Genomic DNA, 20,539 nt, shown 5'->3' with positions numbered 1-20,539 from the left:
AGCATACAATGAACAACATATGCATATTCCCAGATTAATATATAATTACACTGAGCATTATCTGAATGCAAAAATATAAAATATGCAAAGAGTCTGTGCTCCCATGTAAATTTAATGTGCGTTCCATGAACTTGATTTGCAAGTTCATAAACAATTTGCTCATTCATATGCATACAGTCTCGTAACCGGTATACATAGGAATGCATGTGTATAATCCATAAATAATCAAATCATATATAATGTTTTCATTTAAGTATGAACATTCAAACAGATTTATGTTAAAATGTGCTGCTGTATTTGAGATAAACTATTATAAACATGACTCTCACACAGCGGCCTTTGTCACGTGCAATCCTGGGCATTGTCTTTGGAGACCAAGCCTTATGTAGAATAAATCAATAAACAATTCTTTAAAAAATGTGGTGACCAAAATACGATTTAATAGAAATGTGATAAAGTTACTTACCTAAAGAGCAGCTGACCATCAATATAAGCAGGAGACACATTGAAGACCTACAAAGGGTTGGAAAGATGGTGCGAAAAAGGTACTGGAAAGAAGGACCGTAATATCCAGGAGATAAGAGCGAGCCTGCAAGATAGCGGTGAATGGCGAACGGTGTGTCAGGAAGGTCAATGAGCAGTTGATGAGCCTCCTGTGTAAGTATGAAAAGAGGCTGATGATATGGAAGTTCTGCTGCACAGGGCGTTCATCCGCGATTCAGCAGTTAAAAGCTGAAAAACGAGACACGGAGGGATATCGCCAATGGGCCTGTCTTCAAGAATGATAAAACTCTCCCCACTGAGCTGATAACGATCGTCGAACTATGGACACGATTTCATGGGGATTCAAACTTTCAGATACGGAAGGTAGAAAGGAAGACAGTGGTTCTCCCGATGAGAAGCCTGAGATAGACAGCAGTGGAAATGCGAGGATACCCGAGTTCGATCTCCGAACCGGACGAGGAAAGGGGCAGCGTGGGCGAGTTTCCTTGGGTTGGACAGCACGAGAAAGAGATCCGGAAATTAAAAAGAGACGAAGTGCAAGGACCTAAAACCCCACAGTTGCACTAATCAGTAATAGTCAGGAGACTGTACAGCAAAACTGAATAAGAGAATCGGGAAATGAGGCGAAATAAAAGGCTAAAAAGTGCGTGCAGCGAGGAGCCCGTAGGACAATGCAAACACCCTTTAGTATTACCCACAATGCAACACGTGAGGCGAACTGGCGGTAATAACACCTCTCTACGGAAACCAGGGTACTCAGAGGCCTATTGACTTAGGCCTCTGCTTACCCTGAGTTTGACGAATGTACCGAGTTGCTAGTCGACTTCTGTGGGTCACAACTAGTATTGGCAATAGAGAGCAAAAATGAAAAAAATTAACGCAAGTGATCAGAGCGCCTTCAAAATGTACGCCATCATATCATAGTAAATAAAAAAAACTGAGGTCATCGAGGAGGTAATCCTTACCTCACCAGAGGGAGAGAGTTTTATTTCATGTATTTATCCCCCCAACACACACTCTCTCTCTCTCTCCGCTGGTTAATTTTGTCATCAAAATGTTTTTTAACAAATTGTTGTAATCGCAGAAAAAAATATTCTCTCTCTCTCTCTCTCTCTCTCTCTCTCTCTCTCTCTCTCTCTCTCTCTCTCTCTCTCTCTCTCGCGATTGTAAAGAATAGCATCAGTGGTTATGAAAAATAATATAATTTTCTGTTCCTCTCCTATTTAGACCTGTAATCGTTCGAACTGATGAGCTAAATAATATAATGTAGCGTGTATTCTTAATTGAAAACTTTACAATCAAAGAATGAAAACGATATTTTATATCAAAACACCGATAAAAGAATAGCGCTGGAAAAAAAATAGTTTACCTAAACGTGTTACAGTGAAAATTAATATGAGCTTGTTCTGCTTTAAAAGCAGATTTTAGGGACGTAACTGGCTCCTGTTTCTCTCCCGTCTCTTTTGAGTACCCGTCAATTTTTCCTCTCAAAACAGACAACAGATCTAATCATTCTGACAACTGTCTTCCCAGGTGACACTTCCTGTACATGACATTTATTTACTAGTTTACTAATTTATCTTTTTTTCCTAATAACTCATCACTTCTTTCAGTGTTTCCTGCCATCTTTTAGAACCTCTTTCAAATGAACCTCATCATCTTTGCAAGCTTGAATTTCAAGTCAATGGCCCGTGTAGGTTCGTTCCATATGAATTGGGGGTTTATCTAAGGATAATAATGTTAACTTGAAACGGACGAACCAGTACTCCATCAGGTTTCTGTATATTGTCTTCTTTTTCAAATCACTGTCAATTTCTGCAGTTATCCACCCTTTTAGTGTTCTGAAAAGAAAACTATTGTGCCGGCTTTGTCTGTCCGTCCGCACTTTTTTCAGTCCGCCCTCAGATCTTAAAAACTACAGAGGCTAGAGGGCTGCGAATTGGTATGTTGACCATCCACCCTCCAATCATCAAACATACCAAACTGCAGCCCTCTATCCTCATTAGTTTTTATTTTATTTAAGGTTCAAGTTAGCCATAATCATGCTCCTGGCAACGATATAGGATAGGCCACCACCAGCCCGTGGTTAAAGTTCCATGGGCCGGGGCTCATAGAGCATTATACCAAGACCACGGAAAGATAGGTTTATTTTCGGTTGTTTTGATTATACGATGTACAGAAAACTTGACTGCGCCGAAGGAACCTCAGTGCATGTTTTATTTGTTTAAGTCGTGCAATGGCTCAGCTTTTCCCGGAGACAGTGAGCCCTTCCACTTGGCAAATCATTAAAGAAAATTTATTACTTTATCAGGCCATTCTTGTCGTCCAAGACAAATTTCCTCCAATTAACTGGTAAATATTCATTCATCGGATGACTGCAGTCTTCCAAGGTGACGTCGTTATTGACCAGGCAAATCAATTCAGACTATTCATAATTGATCACGTGACTACTGGCTTCCAAGGAAGATTCTTTATTAGGGTTATTAATTTAGATTATTCGGAATTAATCTAGTGACTACTCCCTCCCAAGGTAAATTCTTCCTAAAGGAAATCAATTCAGACTAATCTGAATTGGTCAGGTGACTATTGCCTTCCAAGGCGGATTCTTGATACAGGAAATCAGTCCAGACTATTCTGAATTAGCCTGGTGACTACTACCTTCCAAGATGGATTCTTTATGAAGCAAATGAATTCAGACTATTCATAATTAATCACGTGACTACTGTCCTCCAAGGTGGATCCTTAACCAGGCATATTAATTCAGACTAGCCTGAATTAATCTGGTGACTGCTGCCTTATAAGGTGGATTCTTTATCATGCAAATTAATTCAGACTAGCCTGAATTAATCAGGTGACTAATGCCTTATACGGTGGATTCTTTATAGAGGAAATTAATGCAGACTATTCTAAATTAGCTGGGTAATTATTGTCTTTCTAAGAGATTTTTATTATCAATCATGCGAGTTAACACAACGGGCATTTCTGAGTCAGCTAACCCTTGCATTAGTTCCGCGTTGGGGGAGTTGGTAGAGTTCTCGGCTAGCACTCTGCTAGGCCCGAGTTCGAGTCTCCGGCCGGCCAGTGAAGAATTAGAGGAATTTATATCTGGTGATAGAAATTCATATCTCGGTATAATGTGGTTCGGATTCCACAATAAGCTGCAGGTCCCGTTGCTAGGTAACCAATTGGTTCTTAGCCACGTAAAATAAGTCTAATCCTTCGGGCCAGCCCTAGGAGAGCTGTTAATCAGCTCAGTGGTCTGGTTAAACTAAGGTATACTTAACTTTTAACCTTTGCATTCCAAGCTGGATATGAATACATTAAGAATAAAGAGGAGTTTTTGCTTTTTTTCAATGACTACTGTCCTTGCCAAGGTATACAGTACACAGCAATGCCGCTAGGATCCTAAGATAATGTAATTGGTTCATGGACAACCAATGGGAAACCATCTCTGCCAACATAAGACATGTTAATAGATCTCACTGGAATTTGACGGGACACATTTCAACATGAGCGTGACAGATCGCTACAGACGAAACGTTACTATGTTAGGTGACTAATACCTAACAAGTTCATTTTTTTTAATCCATCAGGTATATTATAACACGTTAGAGTCGCTGCTATCATGATGCTATATCAAACTTTTTTTATCCACCAGGTAAACTCAGCCTCGTCATTGCCATCACGGGTAGATTTTTATACCCATCTGGGAAAATAATACAAATAAGTCCAGTTTCCTACTTTCCTTCACAGGTGGATTTTGTAATTCATTAGGCCTATTAATGCTGCCTTCGTTATTATTTCCTCAATGACTATTGTCTTCCAGAGTTATTATTTTGTTTTATTCAGAAGGCAAATTCATATCTGTAAGATGATTACTGTTCCCCAAACTGGACTATTATTCCTTGTACAGGATAACGCATACAGAAGTCTTTACTTACTTCATCAGGTTACAATTGTCATCCAAGGTGTACGTTTCCTGTATCAGACGAACAGCCAAGTCGTAACTTTATTAGATGACTACTGTCTTCCAATGTAGATTTTTCTAAATCCAAAGAACTTCGTTCAGATAAGGCAATGCATTAACGGGTGGAGATTGACCCAAGGTTGATATTTTTTTATATATCAGGCAAAAATACAGAGGAACGAGTACTTTGTCAGGTTAAGATCGAAGCAAGGCTTACTAACCAAGGTTCACTAAAGAAACTCCATACTTGAAATTGTCTGAAGATGCCTCTGACTACGTGCAACAGACTGATTCGTTTCTGTGAACCAGCGTCAACCAAGAAACAGGTGCACGATTGTAGCGAGTACAGCAGGTTCCAAAACGGGTGCACGACAGTAAGTTCACATGAAACATCACAGATCAGAAAACAGGTTCACGGCTGTTATGTACTCTACATATCTGATCCAAAAACAGGTGTACGACTGTCGGGAAAACAGAAGATTCCTTAACAGGTAAACAGCGGTCGTGTAAGTATCCGAACTTGAACGAGTGCTCAAGATTTGTGAATGCTGTAGATCAAAAAACAGGTAGGCTAATAAAATGGTGCACGATTATCATGCACATGACTTACAAAAATACTGCTGCAAAAATACAGGTGCACGGCAGCTGGTTACACAACTGAACCAAAACATAACCGCAGGTGGCTGTGTACGTAGATAACCGGAATCGAGGTGCAGGTCCTTTAGGCCTATATATCCATCCTGACACAAATGTACACAGTTCGTTAGAAATAGTGTATTATCGCCGTGTACACGATGTTGCACTACTGTTGTGTGCTCTGCTGATTCCCAAACAAGTGCCTGATGGCCGTGTACATAATTGACCAGGGAACAGCAGAATAATGGTTGCTGGGTGGTCATGTACAGCATGTTTATGCGAAAATATGCACGTGATTGTCGGGGTACACGGCTGATCAAAAGTAGGTGCACGGTGGTCGTGTACATTTAAATGACCAGTGCTCTCTACGACTTAATAATTTAATCATGGTATAGCCGCCAAAAGGCACGCAACCAAATAGCACAAATAGCATAGTTCTGCATATACCTAATAGAAAACGAATCACCCAAAGAAAACATTTGTATAGAAAGCGTAGACTCTAACAAGTACATTGCTTATTCGAATCATGGGTAGCATTAAGACAGCCGTATTAACAGAATTAGACAAGCACAATTGTTTAGCCTCTTCACTTGAATATTACGCTGTAACAGTGATGGAATTATTCAACAGCCAATGGTATAACACAAAAAACTGCAAAGTGTGAAGTGATGTTTCCACGTACTCTTCAAGGAATGTTAAAATATTGCCCTTCGAGAAATGTTAGACATTTTTAGATTTTAGGCCGACCTCATTGGTCTGACATCTTCATATCTCGATGAATTTATACTATAGGTATTTTGAGTCACCAGTGACCTCATCTTTTACCTATTTTTCAATTCTCAACATCTCACCCCTGTCTAGTTTTCATTTCAGCCACGGCTTCATTCTACTCTATAATCCAGTCACACCCGTTAAGCTACCTCTTTTCATACGCACTGTGCAATTCATTAACTGGGGATTTGCACAGTTCAGTAGATGTTTCCCTATACAAACTCCAGAAATTTTCCCCATCTTCCGTTTTCCCACTGTCAACGGTTTACCACTTCAAGAGGACGGTGTATCTTTCTTCAGATTACAACCCCACTTATTATCTACCCCTTCTTGCTCTTGAATTGCACGGCTCCATGCTCGAGCCCCTTAACTTAGCATGTAGACAGCCAAAGTACATTAAAAACCACATTTCATATTTGTACGCCTTTAATATCAAAAGACTACATTAAAACTTATCACAGTCCTTACAATGCGTAAAAAACCAAAAAATCAGAAACCATTTCCCGTAACCAGCACAGCTGTCAAAAAATGCCACCCCTTAGACCTTCCTGTGCTTAAACAGTTTAATACGGAAGGGAAAAATCTAGCTAATCTTCGCTTCACATGAACATAAAATCACTTTATTCGTCTTCGCCCACGACAAGCTCGTCTCCTGCACAAACTCCAAAGACTCTGGCAACAGATTGAGCTTTTACCAGAGGTCGTCCGTGAGTACCTTCGCAGCAGTGTTTAACAGGTGCGTCACGGCAGCTAGATGGTGAGCGAAGGTCCTCCAAAGGCCGTCCCGTTTGTCTTCCGAGGTTTCAGTAATGGCCACCAGTGTGTCTTTGAGTCCCGCGAAGGCTGTTCCTGAATAGGCGTCCTTCTGGCTCGGTGCCATCACGACGTGGCTGTTATGGAGGGGGAGGAGGGGCGTGGTGGATTAATTACCTATTTCAAGACGGGGTCAAGTATACCTTAATCTTAGAGCTGATTTTGCCTGTCAACTGCTGCACGGATAGTGGTCTTAATCTTGAAAAAATTGCACTGTTGCAAATTAAATTTTGCATTGAACACTGTCTTACTCTTGAAAAATTAACATTTTGCAGATCAACTGCAGCAAAGAACATGAGCTCCGGCAAGTCCTGGTTGAATAATTCACGTTTACGTGAACTACATAATTATTTGGGAAACTAACCGGGCCTCATCTTGAGAAAAAAAAAAGATTAGCAGATGATCTGTTGCAAAGGACATTGGTTACAGCAAGCCATACTTTACTAATCATGTTTGCAAGTGAATGCCTGTAAAACTTACAAGCTGAGAAAACACACAACGGTTATGCTACCTTTAAAGCATTCCTAGCGCTCGCGAGATCCTCTGTGCAAAGAGCAATACATAAAAATAATCTTAACTTCAGATATATGTTATACAAATCACGTTTCTTCAGTCATGAGTTTTCTACCAAGAGATAGTTTCTACCCAGAAACCTCAAGTTGCAAAGAGCCTTTCTGTGATGGAACCACTACTCTGCTAGTATGTGCGTGACCATGTCAGGGTACAATTATGGACCTATAGTGCATTCAGTAATGAATGACCTCTTTTTTAATGAGCTGTTTACCGAAACGCTGAATAGATGAGTTTGGGAATTAAATGAAAATAAAGAAAAACTGCTCATCATCGCCATACTGCAAAAGTTCACTGGCAAAGTAACTGACACAAAGTGCGCAGTACAAAATAATTCCCGTTTGGTCAAGCTGGAAACCTTACAGAATGTCTTCTCAGCCTGCTCCACCCAGACTATCTTGCATGGTTTATCACAGCAGAAGCTACTTTAGCCCCATATCAGCTGTCTGTTTTCATCTTGCCACCGAAGGAGATGATTCCACCTAAACTGGGACTGAATATTCCATAGCAACTACCGGTTTCTACTGATCTTGACTAGGAGTGAACAGAGAGGCCACAGTGCGATGGTCACTAATTTGGAAGTGGTATTATGACGACCATTCGGATCCTGCTGAGGGGACCAACTTGGGCACACACCTCCAGAAGCAGTAGCAGAGCTATCACATTATAATCAACAGCTAAACAACATTTCTACTACAGTACATGACAACATTTCTACTACAGTACATGTATCGTTGGAAGATATGAATAAAAATCGTTGAGACTCGCAGATCTCTGGGTAAGCCTGTTTCAATTTTGTCCATACCAGTTTTAAATTTAAGCCACAAAGTATAAATCTTTCGTTAGAAGTACAACACAGAGACCGTGTGAATCAAACAAAAACCACCTATAGCCTACATCAACCTGACACACAAAATGGCTTAACTTCCTACATTTGCCATTCACTCTCAGATTTCTTCTACAGACTTAATGCTTACAACATACAAATCTGTAATACATTTCATTTTCATAATCCAGACCTTTGGTTTAATATATTCTTTGTTTTAACAGTATCTCAAATTGCCTGTATTATTTATGATTTCTGATACGTAGGTTTCATCTAGACTCTGTAATTTCACATTTTATTCTTTCCCATTACGAGCTTTAGTTAGGATGCTTCGTTCAACAAAGTAATTTCTTCTATATGCAGTTCTGCTTATCAGACATTCCTGACAGATCAGATTTCTATAGAATTTGTATTTTTCACTTGAAATTTTTTTCCCGTTCAACGCCTCCATGTTATATGGACTACTTTGTTCACAACATATCAAGTAATTCTTTTTTGGCAACCGTTGGTCACTGATTTCGTGTAAATCTGATTTCGAAAGGACCTGCATTTCTTGTTTGTCAATTTTGCCCAATTCCTACCTTTATTTCCTATGGAATATATTTTATCTTTATTCAGAACTAAATTCTTCATGGATTATATTTCTCATATTTAAAAATGTATTCTCTATGAATTGTATATAATGTTCCCAGAGTCTGACCTTTATTTATTTGGATAATATTTTTCCATTAGAACCTTCATTTTTTAAGGATCATATTTAATCCACGCCCGCTTTTGTATCTTCATTTTTAAGGACTGAACAATGACCATCCCCTACCTGCATTCGGACCTCTATTTTTTAAGGATATTTAATTTTCACGAACTGGGACCTTCGTTCCTTAAGTAGATTTAACCCGCATCCTGCTTTCGGACGTATAATTCTAAGGACTACATTTAATGCGCCCCACAAAATCAAATTCGTACCTGTATTTTCTTGAAGGATTATATTTAAATTTCAACCAATTAAGACCATTTTCAAGGATCATATTTAATCCCCACCCCGCTTTCTGAACCTCCTTTCCCAAGGATTATATTTAATGGTCCCTTTCTGACCTATATCTTTCAAGAATCCTATCAACATTTTCCCCAGTCAGGACCTTCATTTTATTGGGGATTCTACACTTGAATAAACTTACTTGTATTCCGGTCTCCCAGGCAACCCTCGTGGATCGATGAAAGCTCTCTCTACCATCATTATCTGGTCGTTAACTTTACGTACCTGGAGTGGACTAAGAAAAAAAGTTATTGAGAGCTACTTAAAACAGTTGCTAAATATTACCAAAAATTATTGCAAAGTATTTCAAATATTGGCCACAAGCCTGGATATACTGTCCGTCCACAAATTTGAAATGTTAAAATTCACCGATATTCAACTTGAACTCTGTACTGCCTAAGAACTTATTAACATTCAACTAATAAGGAAAACGCGCATTTCAAATGCTAACCACAAACTGGAAATGTTAAAATCCCCCAATATTCAACTACTGTATTTAACTTCAGATGTGTACCGTGCATTAAACTCGAACTAGAAAAAAAACTTATTTCACCTACTGCCCTCAACCTTGAAAATCTAAGCCACCGATATTCAACTTTAAAGGATTTACATTTAGAAAATTGGAATATTTCACTAAAAAGAAAATATAATGTATGGTGCAGTCTGATCTGATATACGAGTATAGTTAAACTTACTTTTCCATGTCGACTTGTTTCAGCTCTTCTGTGAAATTCTTCACCGTCTTATCAAAGTTTGCAACGGCTTCCGTGAAGAACTCTGAAATGGAAATTACGCCAAGATATCTCACACGAAAAGGTTGCAGTTGCCTCAAGTTATGAACTGAACGAATTAAAACCTCAAGGTGTACACTGAACGACAAGCACAGAGCCATAGCTCATACAAGATAACTGTCTGAGAAGAACTGAAAGATAAAAGTTTACACAACTACTTAAATAGCACAATTCCTGCTCTACTAATTAGGTCTATAATAATAATAATAATAGAACATAAAATTTAGGGCAAAGGCCAAGCACTGGGACCTATGAGGTCATTCAGCGCTGAAAGGGAAATAGAGAGTAAGGTTTTAAAGGTGTAACCCAACAACGAAGCTGTTGCACTGTGAAACAATCATTAGGAGAGGGTGGAAGAGAATATGAACGGATGTAAAGTAAAAGGAATGAAAGGGTTTGCAGCTAGGAGCCGAGGGGATGCTGCAAAGAACCACAAGTGATGCCTACAGTGCACCGCGTGAGGTGCACTGTCGACAGTACCCCTCAACGGGAATAATGATAATAATATTTTACAAAAATCTCCTAATCATATAAGTCACTGAAATGGTAAAGAAATTTATACTGATGTAAGTGTAAATATATATTTACACATACAGTGTATTAAAATATTTTAATAATAATAATAATAATAATAATAATAATAATAATAATAATAATAATAATAATAATAATAAACGGGAAAACAATCTTGATTCTTTATATATATTTTATAAATAAAGATAAAATCCACGAGGGAAAGGGAAACACTGGAGTGCTGCGAGGCCTTTCGACTCTTTCGTCCTTTACTCAGTAGACTGAAGAAGTATAAAAGTAAGTTTACAAAGAAACCTCATATAAATGACATATGGAGATTATAAAGGAAAAATGTTCCTGGAATCCAACACAATGGAAGAATTAGTAGAACTGCCAAAACAGGGTTAAATATTTAAGAGGTTTTACAAAGGATTAGGATCAACCGTTCAGAAGCAGGGACGGGCCAATTAAAAGATTATACAAGGGCGTGACTGACCTCCCAAAAAATATTAGTACAGCAAAATAATTCTCCTTTTTGTAAACGATAATAATTTTTGCAAGATGAACATTTTTACAAATAAAAAATTATATTAAACATACGGATACATAGAAAATATATATAAGGTAACTAATTTGTAATTAAGTCAGTGATTGTATCTTTTAGGTCATTCTTGAACATTTTATTAATACAGGGGTCCAAATAATACATGCCAGGGATAAGATTAAAATTACAGCTGGAAGTAAGCTGGATAATAGCGGACTCCAATAGATTTCTTGGAGAGAAATCTTTCGATCTGGCAATCACTGAACTTTCAGTCCAGTTTACCCTGTGAGTTTTTACTGAAATTAATGAATATAGCACTGGACGTTTGTCCAGTTTTGACTGAATACTTATGTATAATAACTGTATCTTGACTCTTTATGTACACTAAACGTAACTCCTACATGGTACAAGATATTAAGACCAGGTGAAAATATACTTTACCCAAGGTGATGTTTCTCGTGGCGATCAAATCTTCATAGGTGTTGATAATACCTTCCAAAGCCCTACTGATGAAATCAGCATAGGCCCCCAGAGAATAGGGAAGTATCTGCAATGAGTTAAACTGTTATGGTATCATGGAATTTTGACTTGAACCAATTATCCCACATGTGTTGCATTGTGCTTTTCCAAAGGAATCTTAAGATGTCAAATATTCTCTTAACGTAAATGTGCCTCGCTGTCGAACTTCTCAGTTCCAGAGGTCCTTTATTCCTCACACCGTTGGACTGTGGAACAGTCTCCCTGATGAGGACCCTAATGCTATTCCCTTTGCATTTTAATACATTTTCATCTATTCATTAGCTATTTTTTTCTTTTTTAACAAGTGAGATTCTCCTCTTTCTTTATTTCCCTTTACCTTCTCTTACTGCCTAATGAGCAGCATATTCTTTGGAAGCTTGAATTTCAAGTCAGTGGTCCCTGTGGGCTTGTTCCATATGAATAGGGTTCATCTTCTGAATAATAATAATAATAATAATAATAATAATAATAATAATAATAATAATAATAATAAATAATAATAATAATAACGAAATATAGAATTTATTCCAAAGGCCAAGCGCTGGGACCTATGAGGTTATTCACCGCTGAAAGGGGAAATTGAGAGTAAAAAGGTTTTAAAAGGTGTAACAGAAGGAAAGCCCCACAGTTGCACTACCAAACAATTGTAAGGAGAGGGTGGACAGTAAGGTGGAAGAGAGATAATAGGAATGGAGGTCTAGTAAAAGGAAAGAAAGAGGTTGCACCTAGGGGTCAAAGGGGGACGCTGCAAAATACCCAAAGTAACGCCTACAGTGCAAATAATAATAATAATAATAATAATAATAATAATAATAATAATAATAATAATAATAATAATAATAATAAAGCAGCCTGACCTTCGACTCCGAAAGCACCACAGCGACGTCACCCCAGAGAGCTGTGACTGCCTTATGGTAGAGGAAGCCTCTGTCGTAGATTTCGTCAACGGCGGCAAATGTCTCGTACAGTGTGTGGTACAGTGGTTCTCCTATAGTAGCCTGCAATTTAAATGGAATGTTGTGGAATATAGAATTTTAGACCAGAGGCCAAGCACTGGGACCTATGAGGTCATTCAGCGCTGAAATGGAAACTGAGAGTAGAAAGGCTTGAAAGGTGTAATTGGTGGGAGACCTCGCAGTTGCATTACGAAACTAGTGTTTGGAGAGGGTGGATGGCTAGATGGAAGAGATAATATGAACGGAGGTACAGTTAAAGGAATGAAAGGGGTTGCAGCTAGGGGCCTGAAGGACTGCAGAGAACCTTTAGTAATGCCTACAATGAACAGCATGAGGTGCACTGACGGAACTACCGCCTTAAGGGACTGGAATTTAAAAAGCACCTCATTTTACACCAGCTGTATTGTGTTGTTAAGCTTTCATTATCATAGTGACCAGCAAAAAAAAAAAAAAAAACACCCCAAAACTTTGATCTACAGAAACTCAACGTTTTACATTATAACCAAGTCAAGTTGTGCTTGCGGAAACTTTCTAAATTTACGAAAGTTGTTTGAAACATTAACTCTTTACTAAACAACAGCCATGGACCTCACTGAACTTGACAAGATGAGAGCAAGAAATTTAAGAGACCAACCAGTCATATGTCCGAATTACTTTACACAGTCTGTTTTCAGTCTTTCGTATTGGCTAGGTGACAAATACCAGGTTGGCATTTTAAAAGGATAGCTGTCTTGTTAACATTTAAACAATAAGCCTTCCTCAGGCGATACATTAGCCTCAGACTTGGTTATCAAGTAAATTTATATTTTCCATACAAAAACGTTATTGTGAAAAACTAATGGGGCCATATTTCATGAATCCCCCTTCCTAAAACGGCTGTCAGATTAAATTGTACTGCGTTGCTCTACACAAAATATGGCAACGAAAAGGTTCCTTTTACGTTGGTATCAAATCCAGGGGTGGTCCAAAGACTGCTAAAAAAAAATGTGCTCTACATCTTACATTGTCGTGTGTGTATCGCACATCCATACTCGGAATACCAATGTTATGCTGGAAGCCCTTGTAATCGCTGCCAGATCCTATGAACTGCATCAGTGGCAGACCAGGCTGAACTGTGTCAGGTCTCCTCAAGGCCCAGGTATCGTAGACGGTCGTTCGACCTTCAGCCACTTCTTCGGGGTTCGGGTTGGGAATCTTTCGGAGAACAAAATATTCTCTTAAGTAAAAAGTAGTGGAATATTCCTGTTTGAAGCAGGAGAAAGTATATTAAAAAAAAACAGGCAGTACTCCTTTTAGCACATGAAATTGTAAGTCTGCTACGAAGTTTCATAACATGTGTCTTCAAGCGACTTACCTTTTTTGTCCCCTCGAAGATGACGTCGTACAACAAAGGTGCCGACTTCGTGCGGAGAGTGTAGTTACCTTGAAAGTAAAAAGATGAATAATGGTTCATTGAAACTCTTAAAAGATCATTCTGGGCGACATCAATCCTCATGCTGCTGAAAGGATTACCTATAATAGGTTTATAATGCCAAAGACTTTGTGGCAGACTGTTCCGTTTAAGCAGAAATGGCTGCTGAAAAGATCTCCAGACTTTAGAGAATGGCATTTACAGGCAGTCCCCGGTTTACGACGGGGGTTCCGTTTTTACGCCGCGTCGTAAACCGAAAATCGTCGTAAACCGAAAAATCGTCGAAAATCGTCAAAAATCCTAAGAAAATGTTACTTTTAATGCTTTGGGTGTATTGAAAACGATGTAAACCACATTTTTATTGAGTTTTTCATAAAAAAAACCTCCAAATTTTGATTATTCTGCCGTTTTGGAGCCATATTTCTTCCGTCGGATCGGCGTACGACACGTCGTAACCCTATAACATGCGTCGTAAACCGGGAAATAATTTCTGATGAATATATTTGAAAAGCGTCGTAACCTCGGAACGTCGTAAGCCGGACCTGTTGTAAACCGGGGACTGCCTATATATTGTTTACATGAAAATATAACAAATGGTGAACTTAAAATGAATGCAGTGTGCAATATCTCATAAATCTTCAATTGATAATCACAGGGCTTTGGATTCAAAAGGCTATTCACGACACTTAAATGATTTCTATTCCAGAATTTATTGTCCCATATTCCTAAAGTTCCATTCGTTCAGGAAGTAGCAGGCTGAATTTATCTTATACCCAGAATTACTTTTTATTATCATGTGTAACCTTATTTCCAATATCCATGCCAAAAAAAGTGATGCCCTAAGGCTATTTCTCATTCAGCCAAGGCTACAACTGAAATACGCTAAGCAGAGATGTGGCCTCCAGCGGCTGGAAAATAGATCCAGAAACAGAATTGTTGTTGATGAGTTATCAACAGAACAAGGACCCGTAGAAAACCAGGAAAAATATGGAAAAAGAGCATAGGGGACTAATTGGACCAGGTGGAGATTCAGACGGAAGGTACAAGACAGGAGAGAATGTTACAGCTACATGTCCAACCCCATAAAGAACAAACTCTTACTTAATGGTTACCTTCAATAGCCATGTCGACATTAAGGTAGGCAACGGCTCGAGAGGCTAGCTGCTTTTCAAACTGTTCTGCCCATTCCAAGGAAGCAACAATACCATGTTCTTCAGCGCCCCAAGCACAGAAGACCAGCGACCTCCTCGGACGCCAACCTGTTGACCATTCACAAGTAAATACACACAAGGAGTCACAAGTGATTACATTTTCTAGAAGTGAACGCATGATACATCAACAAGGAAATTTTCAGTTACACAGGAGATAATGTATGCACTCTTGGAAAAGATTAGCCAGCAATGGAAAACAAAAGATTATCTTGCTCTACCAAAGTTTCCAGAGAAATTCAGTTGACTCGAACTTGCCTTTTTCCTTTGTAAGTTGCATTAGGAGGCGAGAAAGCTCTAGCATAGCTGCTGTCCCAGAGTGAGGGTCAATAGACCCAAAAATCCACGCATCATAGTGGTTGCCAAGCAATACATATCGATCTGTAAAAGAAATGCCACCGAAATTTAATCATCACCGCTATTATGGGGGCAATTCACTTGAATGACAATGGTTTTTTGTCTGTCTAAATCTCTGTTCAGAATGCTAGTTCTGAAGATATTGGCTTGCCTCTTGAAGTAATAGCCAATTAATTGTTTAATGCAGTTTATGAGGAACTTGAAACTTATCAGTCAGATCATGTGAATTTTTAAAAGAAATTATACAGCATGTAAATGACCTATGAAGCACTCTGCTGCAGTCTTCTCACTGTATGCAATGCTCAAGAACCAACATATAACACAACTTACCTGGCTCTACGCTTCCCTTAATAATGCCAATGACATTGTACGTTGTAGTGGGAGTATTTTCATTATTTACATCCAAGTTCACTTTCAGATTTTTCTGCTGGAATCCTGGTCCTAGGCGATAGGTAAAGTTCAAACCACCTTGCCAATCACTGGGTGCTGTCTCGCCTTCCATTCGACTGCAGGTAAATGTATACTCTTGTAATGGTTATAGTTAAAAATACTTTCATAAATGGTAACCTTTTAAACTCTTACTGCAAGAAAATGAGCATAACAGAGTAAAGGCTAGTCTGCATACATGTACATATATGGTACTCAGTTACTAAGTGACTATATGAAACTATAATCTAGTGATGGCTATATTAGAGATAATTTAGAAATTGAAATAATCTACTATTCAACTATTGGGAAATATACCTGGGTAATAGCTACTGTCAAGCTAACGTAACCTGTGCCTGTATGGAAGTACAATTACAAAAGACAACAATTTGAGAAAACACTATTATAAAAGAAAACATATAACATTATATTATAAATATTTGCTGTTCAACCTCCCTCCCTTGCCTCTCTGTAGAATAATAAACTAAACTTTATTAAAGTAAAGGGGCAGACAATGTGGGCAGCTCTCATACGAAGAGGTTAGGCGGGAGACCCAGGGGTTGTTTTCAAAACGTACACTCCCGGCCAACGGGCGAGCATTTTTGCTTAGAGGGCCATAAATCAGGATAGGTTTTGCTAGGACAGACCCTTGAGGTACTGTTCCTACAGCTTAGTCTCCTCTGACCTGTGTACTGGCGAGTCTATTGGCATTTCAGGTCAGACATTGGGCAGGAGCTTGAAGCAGGCGACAAGAAGCGACCCAGGGGCCCAGGGGCCAGGGCCCAGCATCGAGAGACTCTCTCAGCAGACATCGAAGGAGTAGGACGCGTGCAAACCCCATCTCTCTGAGCTCGCTTTGTCTCTCTCCCCCTTCGTTCAACACGAGGGAGAAAATTGTTATTCCAAACGGACCAAGGAATCTTAATGCAACTGATCACTGCATTAGCTCACCCAGCGGTGAGTCTGATTGTGACAGTTACTCCCAGTTCTCTTTCCCTTCAACTGAAACACTCATTTTCCTTGTTCAAATTTTCCTCTCTTAAACGGTCACTGACTAAGAAACCCTAGTAAAACATATCCCATTTATGAAGTCATATATTAAGTGCAATTATCGTCATCTAGTGAAATCACATAACTTATCCTCCATAGTATTAAAAGTATTAATCTTGATATAAGATTCATCCCCTTGTGATTAAGTAATGACGAGTGAGAGTTTCTGTAGTGCAAGATTGTCATCTGGATAAGTCTCTTCCACAAGTGTGTAACGCCTTGGAACTGTGCCAATTCTCTCTAGGAGAAGAATCTGCATCGCCAGTGCCAAGAAGCCTCATTTCGACATTCACTGCATTCAACTGCCGTATAAAGCGTTTGAGGAGGCATATTAATCTGTTGCCTTCATTTCTATGTAGCATTGAGACATTTTGTCTTGATTAGGACTAATATTTTGCGCTGCTATTACCTCCTGTAAATAATCCATTTCCTTTTTTATTTCTACTTTTGTTGAACTAGCTTTCCAGCAAGTTTGCTAAATTAATCCAGGTGGTTATGCAACAAACCTCTATTTTGGCATACTAGTTTAGCTAGCGACCTAAGTATTCCTGTATCTGTCCTTTAGAGCTTAATTTTAGCCTTAATTGACGCAATTACGTGGGTCTTAGGTAAAAGCAAGGCGATACAAATCCAATAAAGTAAGTAATACACTAATCAGCCGATCGACCCACGTACGAAACTCTTACAAGCATTACTCTGAGAACAGGTTTAGAACAGGTACTCTTCCCCTATCACACCCCTTCTATTAGTTACAGTGGAGACAAGTTTGTAAACCGTACACAATACCATTTGACTACAGTACTAGTTATTGCTAAACACACTCATAAAAGGTACCTTTATAAATGCGTCAAGTATATTTCTGTAGACAAATATAACTTATGACTATATTTAGTATACAGATTGCAATTTTCTAAACGGTAACCCTCTACTATTGAATTAATCTTGTGATACCTTCAGTGTCATTCTGAGAGGGGTTTATCTCCTGGAAGCACAAAAAACTCGCGAGTTCATCCCCACCCTTCCGGGAATTTCTCATAAGACACAAGACCTGGTTTTCAAAGACTGTATTACAATAGTTTGGGCGACATCCTTACCTTAGGATTTGCCACGCATCTTCAGGGCTGATAGGTTGAACGGGCACCTTTGGAATTCGTGCTTCCTCTTCTGGGATGTGGAATGCACTCTCTGGTCAAAGACAAAAGATATCAAAGGTGGTTCTGCACACTATAGAAAACAGTCTAGGTAAGAATAGATCGATAATGGTTCAGTAGACTTCAATGTTACAAAGGAAGGCAGACGAGGAGAGGTTGCAGGCTGCAGAAATGTGGTTTTGGAGAAGGATGCTGAAAATATCATGGACAGAAAGGAAAACTAATGAGGAGGTATTAGAGAGAGTAGGTATTGAGAGAGAACTTTTGGCTTCAGTGAGAGGCAGGCAAATGCGGTTTGTGGGTCACACAGTGAGAAGACAAGAACTAGAACATCTCTCCCTCACTGGTAAAATCAATGGAAGGAGGCCGAGAGGAAGACCTAGACAAAAATATATGGATGGATTGGTGAGAATGACTGGAGGAAGAATGTCTGCAGCTCAGTTGCTGCAGAGAGCTGGAAATAGAGAGGAGTGGCGAGCCATGATTGCCGACGTCCTTGGGGATATGGCACCTGGACGATGATGATGATGATGCGACTTCAATGTAAATTTCTTGTGCAAATAGATTACAGATGATTCCTTGCACTCAGTATACAATTCTATAGATAAGAAATGCATGAAGATGTAACGTGGTTCTGTTAGCTTAAACAATCGAGTTTTATGAAGATTAGGAACAGGCATTTACAACATATGCTACATATGTTATCACTGAATGGCTAGAGAAAAAAAAATACCACCACAGAATATCTGCAATTAAAAATAAAAAAAAGATTTCGCCAAAAACCAGTTGTGAATGGGGTTTTCATGGCTGTTTACCTCAAGTACTGCCACCACTAGTACTACTACCACTACTGCTACTAGTAATGCACTGTCGAATATCACGTTCATGCGTGCGTGCAAGTTGAGACCTCTCCTCCTCACATCTGCATTTCTGACACCACAGAGAACACACTGACCCTGTGTTTAGTGGGGATTTCCTTCTCATTCATTCATTACTCACGGATTTATATCACACTGCACAAGCTCTGGGGCTCTGAGTGGCCCAGATGAGGTCTTATAAGGAAGATTGTGAAAGAGCCACACCAACAATTAATGCCATGTCGCTTTGAACGCGCTAATGAAATCATTCAAATCTGGCAGGATAATTGTCTGCCGACCAACTTTAACTATAAAATCGAGAAGTCGCTGAAGTTAAGGCTTGCGGGCCTTCATAGGGAAGGGTGTCTAGTTGAGAATCTAAAGGATACAACCTGAAGCACGTAGTAAATCATCTACCTAGGACTCTCTCTCTCTCTCTCTCTCTCATATTATAATATATATATATATATATATATATATATATATATATATATACTGTATATATATATATATATATATATATATATATAATTGGAAAATAAACTATATAAAATTATATTCATATAGTTTATTTTCCATGTACACTATCAAACTAATTCCCCGTACCTGTGGCAGGATAGAACGGGGTGAGAGGATCGCCTTCCACCAGTTTCACAGTGCCAAATGGAGCAGCTGAGGGGGGCATGAAGTACGAATTAGGGTAAACGAAATCCAAGCCTTCGGGGGAGTAATCTATAGGGTCGCTGAAGAGGACCACACCGACGGCCCCTCTGGCCTCTGCCATCTCTGCCTGCAGGAGAAACGACGGGTGTCATGAAAACACCACAGAGAATTATGGTATCTGGCATATCACAAGCTCTTCTCATCTAATTTACAATAACAGAAAGATGCTTTGCACAAAATTACGCACTCGCTGTAAGGTTTCATTCAGTGAGGAATACAGGCATCAAAATGGAAAAATAAAATTCTGTTCTTGAGAGCTTCCCTCCTCCGATAACCACTGATGCAAGTACTTACAATATTGGCTCTGTAGATTTTTCCGTATCTTGCAATAATGATCTTGCCAGTGAGGTCGACACTTTTACTCTCCAAAAAGTCAAAGTCCTGCTCCCGTCCGTAATTGGCATAAACTACATCACTCTGCAGTAAAGGAATTATTAGCACAAAAATTAATGTCTTCATCTTCTGTATGCAAGTTTATAGACTTTTGGTATTGTCAAATGCTACAGCTACGTTGAGAATTACTTGCTCATGGTATGCACGCAATTTGTGCAACCTATCCTCTTTGCTCCTCAAATATATATCTCGTATAACAATCATTGTAATAAAAAGAATAATAATAATTAATTGCCACTGTAATATCGGCCACAAATTTAAATATTTTGGTATCTTTAACGACTAAATACAGGTTAAATGAAAGTGAAAAAACTTACCAAGCTCTGTTTTTTTTTTTTTTTTTTTTTTTGAGAGCTATTAGGCTTAATGAAACTTGCAGAAACCTGATTAGCTCATTCGGATCAAAAGTGTCTGTGATCAGAACGAAATGCACACCAAAATGAAACCAGAACAGTTCATTTATATTAAGAGTGCCCGTGATCTGAGCAATCCGTAAACCAATAGGAAACCTGACTATGAT

At 38.9% G+C, this 20,539-nt stretch overlaps 1 protein-coding gene across 2 annotated transcripts in view; it reads right to left on the bottom strand.

Annotated features, from left to right (window-relative positions):
• Positions 1 to 6,286: 6,286 nt before the first annotated feature.
• LOC136825682 (putative N-acetylated-alpha-linked acidic dipeptidase) overlaps positions 6,287 to 20,539 on the bottom strand; it is a 35,337-nt gene continuing 21,084 nt past the window's right edge. For both annotated transcript variants that reach the window (XM_067082386.1, XM_067082387.1), the window contains exons 5-17: positions 19,921 to 20,043; positions 19,510 to 19,693; positions 17,990 to 18,080; positions 15,750 to 15,925; positions 15,321 to 15,443; positions 14,967 to 15,113; positions 13,798 to 13,865; positions 13,446 to 13,637; positions 12,345 to 12,485; positions 11,410 to 11,515; positions 9,816 to 9,897; positions 9,263 to 9,355; positions 6,287 to 6,768 (exon numbers count right to left, since the gene is read on the bottom strand). In XM_067082386.1, the coding sequence (XP_066938487.1) occupies positions 6,570 to 6,768; positions 9,263 to 9,355; positions 9,816 to 9,897; positions 11,410 to 11,515; positions 12,345 to 12,485; positions 13,446 to 13,637; positions 13,798 to 13,865; positions 14,967 to 15,113; positions 15,321 to 15,443; positions 15,750 to 15,925; positions 17,990 to 18,080; positions 19,510 to 19,693; positions 19,921 to 20,043 (1,725 nt within the window). In that variant the 3' untranslated portion in view covers positions 6,287 to 6,569. The remainder of the gene's footprint in view (positions 6,769 to 9,262; positions 9,356 to 9,815; positions 9,898 to 11,409; positions 11,516 to 12,344; positions 12,486 to 13,445; positions 13,638 to 13,797; positions 13,866 to 14,966; positions 15,114 to 15,320; positions 15,444 to 15,749; positions 15,926 to 17,989; positions 18,081 to 19,509; positions 19,694 to 19,920; positions 20,044 to 20,539) is intronic.

Source organism: Macrobrachium rosenbergii, chromosome 39 (assembly GCF_040412425.1).
Source record: "Macrobrachium rosenbergii isolate ZJJX-2024 chromosome 39, ASM4041242v1, whole genome shotgun sequence".
Classification (NCBI taxonomy): Eukaryota; Metazoa; Arthropoda; class Malacostraca; order Decapoda; family Palaemonidae; genus Macrobrachium; species Macrobrachium rosenbergii.
This window is presented reverse-complemented; position numbering and strand designations above follow the sequence as displayed.